The sequence below is a fragment of the Seriola lalandi genome, unplaced genomic scaffold (assembly GCF_002814215.2).
Source record: "Seriola lalandi dorsalis isolate HSWRI2012SDOR001 ecotype SW California unplaced genomic scaffold, Sedor1 jcf7180002054855, whole genome shotgun sequence".
Classification (NCBI taxonomy): domain Eukaryota; kingdom Metazoa; phylum Chordata; class Actinopteri; order Carangiformes; family Carangidae; genus Seriola; species Seriola lalandi.
Genome location: NW_019525408.1, coordinates 305,545 through 319,947, shown reverse-complemented (window position 1 = coordinate 319,947; position 14,403 = coordinate 305,545). Strand labels below are relative to the sequence as shown.

Here is a 14,403-nt window from a genome sequence, read left to right as displayed (position 1 = left end):
TTTGCGTGATTGTGTATGTGTGTGTGTCTGGTGTTGGCGGTCGTGTTGTGTTGTGAACCTCACCCTTCAGTCTTGCGAAAGCCGCTGAGCTCCAACACGGTGACATACAGCACCCCCAGAAGGAGCATTAGCGCCATCTTCGGCAGCCAGGATATCCGCAGGAAAAGTGCCAGGGTGAGGGTGCCCACCACACAGGAAAGAAAGGCATAGCGGGCACCATCACAAGGCAGCTCCGCCATGGTGTGGTTGGCGCCGCTGTCCACATCAATGATGACGATGGAGCTGTTGGTGTTGGCACTACCCCACAACCAGGGCATACAGCCCACCTGTCAGAGACAAACAGGAAGATACATGAGCATATAGATGGTAGGATATTAAAGTAGGGAATACCCTTTTTAAACCAAAAGGAAATTACAAGTACAGTCAAAATATGGCGACATTTTTCTCACTGGTCGGCCAGTAAGGTGGCGGATGACATTTTTATTGTTTCCTTTCCCACTTACCACACAGGCCTGGGCCACAGCGTAGATTAAGAGCACTATGAGAATACAGAGAGCAGTGCGAATCTGAATGGTCAGGCACCCTGGAAAACACTGAGAGACAAGACAAGGAAAATATAGATAAAGGTGACAGACAGCATGAGGGAAACACTAAATGAACTTTAAAAAGAAAATAAATATTTACATTGCACATATATATTACTATATATGTTCATACAAGGCAAGATTACAATAGGACAAAGTGTTAATAGCTGTAAGAACAGTATGAATAAAAAAGGCTTGAATGATTGTGCAAACTGATGTGCAGACAGAGAGTGGCAGCATGAGGGAAGTAAGGTGAGTCAAGAACAGAGATAAAAAGAGAGGGAGAACATGAACCTATAAAAGACATAAAGTGTAAAAAAATTTCCAACGCATGTGGTCAGGAGCTTTGAGGACGACCATCAACCTCAACAAAAGCTGAAATTAATAGACCAGCCATCTGAGTTTAAATACCATACTGGGGCTTAGAAAGTAATCTTGAAGCCAATGAATATTGAATTGTTATTACAAGGCTTTATAAAAATACATTTGAATATATGGCTTTGGTCAGCAAAAACATAAAATGAATAAAGTTAAACTTGCCAGCTCTGTCAGTAGTAAAAGTTGATGCAGGGATAAAAAGTGAATGGCATTTACTCAAGGTGAGGATAAGAGTGCATCTTTATTTACCTGTACTCTAGTGATATGCAGGTACATGATACAAGCTACTAGGAAACAGATGCAGAAGACGAGAAGGACTAGTATCACTGTGCCCCTGAGTGGAAAAACAGGAGAGAGGAAGATGGCGGGGTTAGTTAGAAAGTCAAGGATCTGAGTAACTGAAAGAGTCAATTAAAGAGGTAAGTGGAGAGAGCGAAAGCAATAGAGAGAGGAAGGGACAACAATAGAATCAGTTGTACATACTGTGGTATGATGAGAAGATAGACAAGGCCAAACAAGGCAGCTAGGATCAGAGAGAGGACCACTGCGCTGGTGAAGTACTCATCAGGAACCTGGTGGTACTATGTGATGCCAGAGACCAGATAAGAGTGAGCAATGAAACAATACACAACAGTGTTCATTCAGAGGCTTCATCCGAAACATCTCACTGCACAGATACAGCACATGTAGTGTCTGAAGTCCCTCACCCTTTGCTCGCGCTCAGAGCACTTATACATGAGTGTGAGGACGTTGAGGTCTGCCGTGTCTGACTCAGTCTGGCGGGCCTCGATCAACCGACCGATGTAGCGGTTGACCCGGGTTCTGGGGCTGCTCTGGATCAGGTTAGCCTGGTTAGCGTTGGAACGATTCCTCAGCTTCTGTGGAGCCGTCCGCATGGCTCTCCGCTGGTGGGATGAAAGAGCAATTTTCACTGAAAACGTAGAACTTGAAAAACAGTAGTGTGATAAATAGGCTGCCATGCAGCGCACTGTGTTCTCTGCACTACTGGAGTATTATCATATTAGGAACAAGGGTGAATAAGCGTCAACAATAAACACAAACAGCTGATTATACTTTCAAAGTAGGACATCGCCCTCACACTTAACTTCATTACTGAATGCACCCCGCTGTGTCTAAGTGTCTTCAGCAGCCGAAGTGAGCAGTTTTGCAAAACAGTGGGCATTGGAGCAAAGCCAGAGAGTTAACATGGCAGTATAGATGTTTGTGTGTATACAATGTGTGTGTGTGTGTGTGTGTGTGTGTGTGTGTGTGTGTGTGTGTGTGTGTGTGTGTGTGTGTGCAGGAGGGTGTGGGTACATGTAAGTGAGCATGCTGGATGAATTGTGTAGCTCAGCGGCACAGTAGGGAGGCAAAGGGTGAGCAAGGATCACCAGACTGTTCATGAGTTCATGACATGACATGAACATGTACAGCTCACTGACTTCCTTGATTTCTTCCTTTTCTTTACTTTCTTCCTTCCTCCTTTCCCTCCTCCATATGTCCTGCTCTTTTCCCCCTGCTTCCATATATTCATTCTTTCATTTGTCCATGCTTCCTTCCTTCCTCCTTCAGTCCATACTTCTTTATATTCTTACTCCCTTCTTTCCTTCCCTCCTTCAGTATAGTCTTCCTTACCTCCTTCTCTGGTTCTGTATATTCTTCTTTTCTTCCTTCCTTTTTCTCCTTCCTTAACTCCATATATTATTTATTACTTCCTTCCCTTCTTCTGTAAATTTTTCTTTACTACCTTCACTGCTTCTATATATTCTTCTTTATATCCTACCTTTGTTCCCTGCTTCTATATATTCCTCCTTAATTCCTTCTTTCCATTCTTGCTTTAGTCTATTCTTCTTTACTGCCTTCTTCACTTCCCTGCTCCATCTTTTCTTCCTCACTTCTTTGCCTGTTTCGGTTTCCTCTTCCCTCCTTCCATCCAGACTTTCTTCCTTCTCTTTCTCCCCATTTCCATCCTTTATTTCGCTGTGCCTCCCTCACATTCTGGTTTCGTGTTATTCATAAGGCAGTAACACAGTGGCCTGCAGATAATGACTTCTCCCTGTGTTCTATATTGTGGTCAACGTAGCACAGGACACATCACGCAGACGATATGTCTGCTGCACCAAAAATCCTATTCATTCATCCTCTGTCCCTCATATTGCTCCCCAGTCGTGCCTTGAATGCATATGTCATTTCACACAGCTGAAGAGTTTGTGGTCTGAATGTGAAATTACCATTCAGTGGAAGGTGTATGCATGACTTAACCTGTCACCCCTTTTTCCTTTTTCCATTTTTCTGTTTTATACTAATCTGCCTTCTGTCTATGCTGTGAGGATGTTGTCATTACTGGTAATGCAGGTATAAGTGGAGACACAAACATGTAGTGTGAGGGAAAGATCTACTGGATGCAGCAACTGAGGGCAACATAATAAAAGCTGGAAGATGATGCTAAATTAAGTTTTCAAAATTTCAACCAATCAGCTCTTGACATACATGTAACACACTCTTGATCTATTCAAAACTGGGTGTGCCTCACACAGACACAGACAGAGACACACACACAGACACAGACACACACACAGACACACACACACACACACACACACACACAGAGACACTCACACAGACACAGACACACACACAGACACACACACACACACACACACACACACTGTATTACTATACCTGTGAGGACATTGTTTTTGACATAAATCAATTCCCCAGATGTTTGCCCTGACCTTCACCATATACATGTCTTACCAACCCTGATCTTAGTCTTAACTCTCATATAAGTGATTAACATATGTGAAGATGTGAGCCTGTTTTCATGTCCCCACAATGTAATGAATACACACACATGCAGACACACACACACACACACACACACACACACACACACACACACACACACACACACACACACACAGACGTACACAAAACTGCAAATCTGGATTAAAACAGCTGGTGCAAGAACTGTACAGATGCCAGGCCACAGGATTTCTTTCCAGGCACACAAGGTCAAATAAGCTCTTTGACATTTAGCCAGATTGCCGGAGTCGCTGACAGTATATGCGAAGGGAATGGTATGTTGGTCTCTGGCAGGAGAAACATGCTGAGGTCATTATAGCTGATAGGATCGTGCACTCCGAACACATCTCACCATCTTCCATACCTTCTTATGATGTAGTCTACATCCTGTGAAAGCCATATATTTATTTACTGACAGTTGCAAAACAAGTTTTTGAATTACTGGGAATCCTGAATTGTGTTCTCCTAAACTGTGGTTAGCTAATACAGCTAATTCATAACACATAGATAAACAATATCTTATGTAACACATAACATGCAAAAACACACTTAAGATGGCTGTACTGTTTCTGCTAGGAAGAGGCATAACAGCTATGGACAGAGGAGCTTTTCTTGCACAGCCTAATATCTACTGTATGTCCACAAGTTCATATTAAGAAAGCCACTGAACCAGACCAGGACAACACATTATTACTCCTCGAATGTTTGCCAAAGATGCCTTGGATGTTCTCAGTTGAAACAATGTTCTGTGGAGCTTAAGCTCATGTCTTAAGCTCATAAAAATTTGCATTGTGGAACGGTCGAGTCAGAGTCCTGATGTTAAGCTCACTGACATGTTGTGGCATGACCTGAAGTCAAGGCATCTAAAGATAAATAAAATAATAACTGCCGTACATTTCTACAGAAAGCATTTACCTGAAAGATATTGTTGTAATTTCACCACTAATGTCCATCTTACTTCTACTGTGATGCTTATAGAATACCCTGAATAAACACAATAAATATTTTGTTTTGGTTTAAATAAAGGGATCAGGCCACATTTAGGAGCATACAGAAATCCAGGTAATTCAAACAAACCTTTACTATGTATTGTCCACTATTGTAGGAAACTCTAGACATTCAGACTGTATATTTTCTTTAGTTACTACACAGCACGAACAAACACAGAAAAGTCAACACAGACACTTAGAGTTTATACCTTATCCCCGTCCTCGCAGTTCATGACATTGGAGAAGGGAATCTCAGCCTTGAACATCTTCCTGCAGTGCATAAGTTGCACTAGTAAGTAGCACACAGTTTTGAACTTCATCTTTTTGGCGGGCTTTATATCCGAAAGAATCAGTCCTGGGAATATCTGTCACCAGATAAGAAATGGGAACAAGGATTAAGTCATGATATCCCACACAGTAATATATATATTATGTAAGGGTCTATTACTCATGCACAGGCACTGGACAGTATGCATGTGCACTCATGCTCATGCACACACACGCATGCAATCATTATTATCAGGTTCAGGAATTTAAATAGAAAGTGTTACTGTTCTGCTGTCCTTGTTTCTCTTTCATAAAACTCTTTTGGAAAACGTGATGAAGATCTAGCATATGATAAAGGGTTTCAGGAAATGTATGTGTGTCATTTGTAGTAACGTGTGTTTTGTTTGATACACAAAGTTGAGAGTGTGTCCCTAAGCAGCAGCAATTAAAGACACTATAGAAGAGAGAGTAGCAGCCTATCCAACACAGCTTAGTCAGGGCACATCTTTCTCTGAGCCATGCCTTTGATGAAGTCTAACCAGCAGCTCTATTAAGAGGATTAGCAAAGTCTCCCACATATCAAAGAAAAATACACGCAACTGGGATGTTACAGGTTCACATAAGGACCGCATGTAACCTATGTGCAACCCTTATCTTTCATAACATGAAACCTGCTGCAAGAAATAATGATGAGAGGAGAGGTAGAAGAGAGGGAGAGGAGAGGAGAGGAGAGGAGAGGAGGAGAAGGAGAAGGAGAAGGAGGAGGAAGAGGAGGCCTGACAGATAGAGAGACAAGACTGAAATTCCCTCTCCAGCTGCTTGTTGCACATCTGTTGTGCGTGTTTATGTGTATGCACTGACACACACACACATATCTCTGTAAGTTTGTCGAACAGTGCAGATTTGAGATGATAGATGCCACAGGCTGTTTTTTTTTTTCTTCCTCTCTCTTTATTGCCCAGTCCAATCCATTACAGGCTGGAAGTGAGATTAGCTCAACAACAAATGTGTGAGAGCTCCATCATACGATGCTGGATCCTGTAGTCACACTATATTTCTATTTGAAGGATGGTTTTATTGTAGATATTGGTACAGAGGTAAAGACAGGTCAAGATAAGCCTGCTTTGTCAACCTAGCCTACTCTGATTTACCACATGGGTCCATTAATATGGATTAGCATACGACCTGCAGAAGCTTTGCTAATGTGTACAGTACACTGTCTGGGGTATTAAAGGGTTCGGCTTAGTGCAAGGACTAATAGGAAGTCTCATCTTAACATACATCTGACTCACAGCTATTGGTGTCATCTTAATCATTTTCCTTATAGGAATACATGCAGTATCTGGAATATATGTTCCTCAGTACAGAATTACAATACGATACCTTCCGTCGGTGAGATGGCACTATAAAGAAGGTTTCAATTTCATGTTTTTGGAGGAAGGCGTTCCTTTCATGACCGTTTCCAGGCTCCACCTCATAGTCTCCATTTAGGCACTCCAGTGTAGATCTGGTGATGTGGACTTTCCTGTGGCACAGACAGGGCAGGCATAACACACAACACAACTAGTCTCATAGCCAGTGCAGCTGCAGGTGCATTTGGCACAAACAGTTCTGGGCAGCTCATTGGCAGAAGATTCAAGTGTTACAGAAGACAAGGGCTGAAATCCTGCTCATGTGGGTATTTTTACAAATATGAGAATATGTAAAGATTAAGTATTATTTTCAGTAATTCCATTTAAACTGACATGGAAAGGGTCATCTGGCTTATTGTCAGTTCTGACAAATTTTATTTTTCTTTAAACAAGTAAAAATTGGACTGTATGGTTGAGGCGAGTGCACTTGTTTCCACTGCAGTTTGCCTTGTTTAATGACAGTTAGCAGTATTTAAACCACTTGCATCAAGAAGGCAAGGCAAGGAGGCTATTGAGTCCAAAAAAAGCCTCACTTTACTGCAAAATAAGATTTGAAGAGACAATATTATATCACATGATTTGATTGTTCCATTGATTCTGTGTGATTTTAAATTGGTGATAATTTTTTTTACTGGCAAGACTACCAATCACTTATCCGGAAGCTAGTGGGCATCCAAATAAATAAATAATAAATAATGAAAAAATAAATAAATAAAGAATAAAAGTAGATACGGTATATTTGCAGGGCACCAGAGTCAAAGAAAACTTTTGTCCATAGCTGATGAGGCTCATGTTCATACAAAATGTTTAGTACTGACCCAGGTAGTCCTCCAGCCTCCATCACATTGGCCAGGGTCACATCATTGGACCAAACATCATATTGCCATTTCCTGAGGCCCAGCACTCCACAGAGCACCCGACCTGTATGCAAGCCCACGCGCATGTTTAGGTTGACTTCTGTGGCCTCTGCTACTGACCTGCAGGGGCAGAACATGGGTGTTGGAGTGAGGTCATATCTATATCTATATCTATATCTATATCAGATTTACTTTAATCGTTTGCATTTACATACACCAGACAAGCAAAATAAAGCGCAATAGTCAATAAATAAATAATAACTGGAATAAATATGGTTGATAAAAAGGTAATGTACAATAAAATATCTATATATCTATATCTATAGCAAGCACAAATATGAACAAAAAACACAATATGACATTAACAAAGACTAATAAAGACATATACTACTAATAAATTTGAAAAAGTACACCCACAGATAAACATTACATCAGAAACTCCTATTATCATTGTATAATCTTCATGTACTGATTCAGAATCATGTAAAATCTGTGCCTACGAGCACTCTTTGTAAATAGATGTGGCAATCTGTCAGGAAGTGGACAGGGAACACACGCTGTTCAAAAATACTCTAACATACCAAAATAGACTAAAGAACAAAACAGACTGCCAAGCCGATTATTTTTATTTAATCAGTGTTGAGGAAAAAAATCAAATCTTAATTAACAGGCTTCCAGTCGAGTTGTGAAAGTATCTGATTCAGTCATCTGCTGCATCTCATTCTCTCACTGTCTTTTCATCCTTTTTCCAAACTATGCAGGGTATGCAAGGGAAATAAGCACCTTTTTTATCCATTAAAGTGTTTTTCTCTCAGCCAACTGTAGCTCTGCTCCCTCAAATGTTCAGTGTTAGAATTCACTCACAGCACACATGGCTAGTCAGGCTGCAGTTTGCCCTACTTGAAGGAAATCTCTCATCATGGACTCAGTTAAACACTGGGAATTGAATAAAATAAAAGATTACAGTCTCTTCCAGCCTCTACAGTGTCGGTTTGGAAGCACATTCTATTAGACACATAGTGATGATTTCATTCGTTTACATGTAGAAAAATGGATGTATTTTCAGTACATCAACAAATGTGTCCACTCACGTTATGGTATCAATCATGTCCAGACCCATCTCTACACAGCAGTGGGCGTGGTCAGTCTTGGGTTGGGTCAGTCCAGACACACAGTAGTAGCAATCCCCCAGGATCTTAATCCTGCGACAGTGGTTCTCCTGTCAATCAAAAAGATAGGAGAGGAGAGAGAAAAAAGTGATTCCATGTCTTCCTACATGAATGATGAGCCAATATGAGCCAGTCAGTAATAATATCCATCTTTATCTCCTAATTTCATCAAACACAAACTGGTGATATAGTAGTGATGCCCTCTTAAGTATGAAAAATGAAAGCTTAGTCATCATGGCGAGCTAAGTAATTGTTCAAAACATCACAACAGGGTATAAAAATGCAGCATTCCTCCATTTTAATCAAAAAGTCGCAAAAGAGGTGCCTGAGACCGGTGGTGCTGGAGTCAGAAATTCTTACATTTAATTATAGTTTATCCATTACACTGATCCATATCCATCAGTGTAATTTGTAAGTCTAGCTTCAAGCTATCCATTGCTGCACTACCCAAGGTCGATTGGGTTCATGGTGAAGGAGAGATGGCTTTTTAAACTTAGAAAGTTTTTCCTTAAAACTTTCATCATAACACTGTAGTGTGCAGGACATATATTTTGACTTTCAATAACAGGATTCCTATCAGGACAGTCAATATAATACCTTGGAATACAGTGGGTTTCTAATCCATCTGGGCTCTTTGAGACATCAAAAATGGCAAAGGCACAGAGGCAGATCCATTGTCGTAGTAGTGCACGTGTCATATAAAGCTAAAACCCTCTACTATAAAAACCATAATTCAACTCAATGATTCCCTGGTTAAGCCAGATGAATACAACTGTCCCTGTTTATATGTGTAACAGCCATGTCAAATGAGATCTGGTCCACACTTGTATTTTCACAACAACATTTTCCAGTCTTTATGTTAAGATAAGCTCAGCGGGTGCTGGCTGTAGCTTCATATTTGGTGTACAGACATCATCTAACTCTCTGCAAGAAAGTGGAAACATCGAACTGTTGCTTTAAATCTCTGTCTACCCTTCTCAGAGTGAGGGTATCACAACCGTGCAAATGTTGTCAGAAATGGCAAAGTACTCATAGATGGATGTCCCTGGATCAAATTTGTGTTTTATACGAGCCTGGTTTTCTTGACAGCATAAACATAAGAAAATGCCAATGACATCACCTGCTGTGTGGCCATATACACTGTTGCCCATAAAGTTGGAATCATTTTGTTTTCAGACACAATCCTCTGTTTCTTCCTATTTAAATGTGTCAGTAATAACTTTTGACCAGGTGCAATAATTACATTATGTGTCCCAATTACCCAGGTGAAATGAAATAAATCACATTGTCACAATCATTTAATGGAAAGAGGTAAAAAAATATTTTATTCCAATTTTATGAGCAACAGTACAGTTCAAAGCAGACAGATGGAGGCAATAGAAAGTTGGCTTTTTATCACTGCTGCCACATGGACGTACCCAACCATATCTATAAAGGTTTCCGGCCGTGCATCAGTGAAGGATAAACTAAGAGTGACTCCATGTAGAGGAGATGCCTACGTGGCCAAATAAATCACTAAAGGTACAAATCAGCTGCGGATCTGCACGCGGACGGATATTCACATTGCATGTTCCTTATCCCATGCAAACTCTTAAGATTCTGAACTTACACCAACATTGAAATGGTTCCCACAATGCAACGCTAAATCAGCGGGTCAATCTCACTTTGGGGAATAAGGTGAGTCACTCTCTCACTTTTTAGGGACAATAAGCAGTGGCATGAAAAGGCGGCTTACAAATAGGCTATAACCCATTATTAGAGGATATGAGCAACAGACATTCATTTTACCAGGGAGACCGGGTTACCGTGGACGCCTTCTCATAACCCTTTATTGTTTCCATGGAGGTAATGGGATCGCTGCCCATGCGTGTGAAGAGCACAAAAGACTCATAATTATGCACATCGGTGGGCACAAGACAAGACGGATGCTCTATTTTTAACAAGCGAGCCATGTGAGTTTCAGAAAACAGTGAAAGCTTCGGGCTTGTCAGCTGGTGGCAAACTATCCGCTACAACTATCGTGTAGCTTTACATGCTGTGGTCATGCTTTCTGAGTGCTCAGTGACATGGAGACACGTGTGCTGTTCATGTAAAATGTATTCTTAGGCACAAAGGTGCAAAGGGAAGAGCACTACCAGTACTAGCAGTTTGGCAAAGACTGATGTTTTCTGCTAAAATATTGTCCTGAATATTGAATTCAAATTTGAAATAGTAACTATTGATCTCAGATGAGATACAATAATTATGTGTAATATCATGATTACCTATTTCATATCAACTTATGCTGTTTTAACACAACTTTTAATATATTTATAATGCAAAAATATTCATACTTAGAAAATAAATGTCTATATCTCACATACATTAAGGCTACTTAGTTTGCTTTGCAATATGAGGAAACTGCACTATTGGACCTGGCACATATGTCTTATGTATCTTGTGCTGCTAATTTCCCTTTTGGGGATCAAAAAAAGTGTTTTTTAATGTTTTCATAAAATAAAACATTTAAAACTGACTTCATGGTCAATGGAATGAGCCCTGCTAAAATTAACAACAAAATATCTTTGCGACAAAGTCGTTGTTTTTTTCTGTAAGTGAACACTGAAACACTGGAAATATGGAGCTTCACTCTGAACAGGTCTCAAATTTGGTATCAGGTGAGCTGGATCTGAATATATTCACTTATGCAGCAGCTATTTAAATTCTTTGTGATGACACTTAACTGCTGTCCTCTACAAGTGTCATTTTCACTTGATAATAAAAAACTTTTCTTTATTGTAACATAAAGGTCTCTTTGTGGTAACTCGGGTCATAGTGGCGCAGTAACAGATGGTGCTACCAACATTGGCTGAAGCTACAGGAAGCAGGGAAAGCCCTGGTACTTACAGAGTCTCCTACTCTGTACTTTTCCTGTGCTAATCTGCACTGCGAGGGCTTAGGAGCTGATTCAGACCCAAGCAGGATTACCACTGTCATGTGACTGATGCATTGTGGGCAATCTGGGTGGTCAGAAAAGATGGGTACTGTCTGTTAGGGACTATGAAGCAGACCTATTTCAATTTCCATCAGAAATGAAGAGCATTGTTTTGGATAATTTATGTCATGTATTCAGTGAGATCACCATATATATATATATATATATATGTGTGTGTGTGTGTGTGTGTGTGTGTGTGTGTGTGTATATATTGAGAGCAGAACCATCCAAAGTGTGCTGTAGTTGTATTACCAGGCACCTTACATACAGTAATGTGCTGCATATGCTCGCAGGGATGCAAATTAGCAGACACTTGAGTGCACACAGACAAACAGAGGAAGACAAAAAGGGCGAGACAGAGACAAATACAGGGAAGGGGGAACATTTGGTAAATGATTATGAAGGAAAAAATGAGCCAGCTGAGTGTAGCAGTTAATTTCCTACAAGTCTCCAAAGGAGAGAGCAGCAGTGTTTGATGCACAGACAAAGATCAGCGCTGTGTACACATTATTGATGGGGCTAAAGATTAGGGCCCCCACTCCTGTAACTTTGGGAAGCTGAAAGGACAAAAGACAGAATGTGTGTTTGCCACTGTCTGTCTCTGAACCTGCGCTCTGTCGGCTTGAAAACTGTAGAGCAGCAGCTGAGAATGACTTTTTCTTAATTCTAATTAAACACTGTTTTATGCATTTTGTATCAGGCTATTACATATATTCGACAAAAACTAACATTTTTCCAATCTGCCTTGGCCTGTTGAAGGATTTCACGTCAACATTTCATCAATGTAGGCAGACAGTGATTCATTGCAATGGACCTCTGTTGGGCAAAATCTTTAAGAGTGCCACAATAGTTCCCTCAACACCCCCCTCCTCTGCACTGACTTCTTCCTCTCTCTGCCTGCATGTAAGCGAGCACGCGGTGACTAGGCATTTCCCTTTTTGTCAGCAACTCTCTTATTGAATTAATGTACAATCATTTATGTGCAGCAACAAATTAATAACATATCAACACTTCCTCCACCCACCTCAACCTGGTGGGCAGGAGTGAGCGGGTGTTGGAAATCTGTGAAGTAAATCTATTAATGTAGATATATTTAACAGCTATGACAAATAACAAATGCTCAGTGGCATGTTTTATTTTCATGGATGCAACTGGTTTCTGAACATTTGATCGGAACAGGAAATGGTGTAAAAAAAAAAAAAAAGTGAAATAAATTTGGGCAGCTTTTAACACACTTTTGGACACACAAGTAGCCTGCAGTATATGGGTGTGAGAAATAGCGCAAACACACACCCACTGTCTTTTTCTCTGTCTTCTAACATAATTAGTAGTGAGTGATTGTGATACAGTAGATATGACAATGTAACACAATGAAGTGAAAGAATAAGTTCTGAATTTGTGAGGCTCACTGTCATAATATTAATAAACACCTTCCTCTGAGCACTGTAAATAAATGTAGACGCATAGATGCAGCCTTTCCATTAAATCAGTATCTAACTGAGCAAATTCTTATGAACTGTATTGGAGACACCCCCCCCCCCCCCCCCCCCCTCTCTAAATTATTGGTGTGTGCTTGGAGACTATAAACAGAAAAGGCAAACGTTATGAACTGGGGTTGTGTAGTTTAAAAGACCAGTTCTCTTACCAGTACAGACAGGGTCTAACAAAAGATGCTAGAGATGCATTATGGGAAGGGTAGCATCCAGTCAGGATATCTTATTATATCTATTAGATATCTTAACTCCATGTAAGACCCCCAGGATTGTGGAAGGACACATTACTTTACGGTATGTTCACTGCAATAGCAACTATCACCATGGTTTTTTTTGGGGGGTTTTTTGTTTTGTTTGTTTTGTTTTAATTTAGATTTTTTTCAAGCTGGGTTGTTTGCTTTGGGCTTTGCTCCAGTCCACAGTTTTAGCACACAGGCAATCTGAGGGAAGCTGAAGGACTTGACAGTGATCCCTGCACCTGTTCATGAGACAAACCCAAACAGGGTTATTTGAGTTGTGCTTAAATCCAGACTTTAGTTTCTGGCAGGCAGCTGTCACAGTGTGGGCACTGAACAGTCTTTTCGCTTAGTCTAAAAATAATATAGTTTTTGTTGCTAGCATCTTAACCAGTGGTACTACTTTTGTGCTCTGTTTTTCTTGGCATAAGATTTTGTATTATGTAAACCCGCAGATGTACAAATGATCTATAAGGCCGCTTGAACAGGTTTTTCAAAGTTAACTTCTTTTTTTTCCACTTTCCTTGGGAACATAAATGTTTGTAGTTGTACTGTTTTGGGAACCTTTGAAAGAACTAGTTTCCTCAACAAACAGACATCTAAAAAAAATTGCATCTCAGGTTATGACTAGATGAGTATTTGATTTGTTAGTTCTTCCACTTAGATTAGATTAGAAAGTGCTCATTGTCCTCGAGGGGCAATTTGGTTTGCTACAGCAGTAAACACAATCAATACACATCATAAAATGAAATAATACAATAAATAGAGACATAAATCGATACAAAATGCAGTAGCTGGATGTAAATACATCTTGTTTAAAACCTTAACAGCTAATGGGACAAATGACCTCAAATATCTATTTGATTTGATCCTCTTATGGAAAGTATATCTCCTCCCTGATGACAGGAGTCAAAACTCTGCATGGATGATGAGGGTCTGCCAAAATGACCTTTGCCCTCCGAGTGGCTCTTACTTGATAAACAGGGCCAAGATCATTCAAGTTAGTGCCAATGATCCTTTTGATTTTTTGTTTCGTCATGCTGAGGTTAATGAACCAACAGAAAGTCATTGCAGAAGTTAAACTTGACTGTACAAAACTTCAAGAGTGATCTGTCAACACTGAAACTCCTCAACTTTCTCAAGAACAGTCTGCTATTAGCCCTTCTGGTTTTGAAGTTGGTGTTGGCTCAGCCGTTATTTTATCGGGGCGCCTCGGTGGCTCACCTGGTAGAGCGCGCA

General features: G+C 40.3%; 1 protein-coding gene across 1 annotated transcript in view; it reads right to left on the bottom strand.

Annotated features, from left to right (window-relative positions):
- The window catches only part of LOC111670478 (adenylate cyclase type 1-like), a 36,957-nt gene that overhangs the window by 4,868 nt on the left and 17,686 nt on the right, over nt 1-14,403 (bottom strand). Inside the window, 9 exon segments of the mRNA XM_023427200.2 lie at nt 64-326; nt 504-593; nt 1,212-1,296; nt 1,446-1,543; nt 1,670-1,867; nt 4,966-5,121; nt 6,407-6,548; nt 7,254-7,412; nt 8,384-8,511. Of these exon segments, the coding sequence (XP_023282968.2) occupies nt 64-326; nt 504-593; nt 1,212-1,296; nt 1,446-1,543; nt 1,670-1,867; nt 4,966-5,121; nt 6,407-6,548; nt 7,254-7,412; nt 8,384-8,511 (1,319 nt within the window).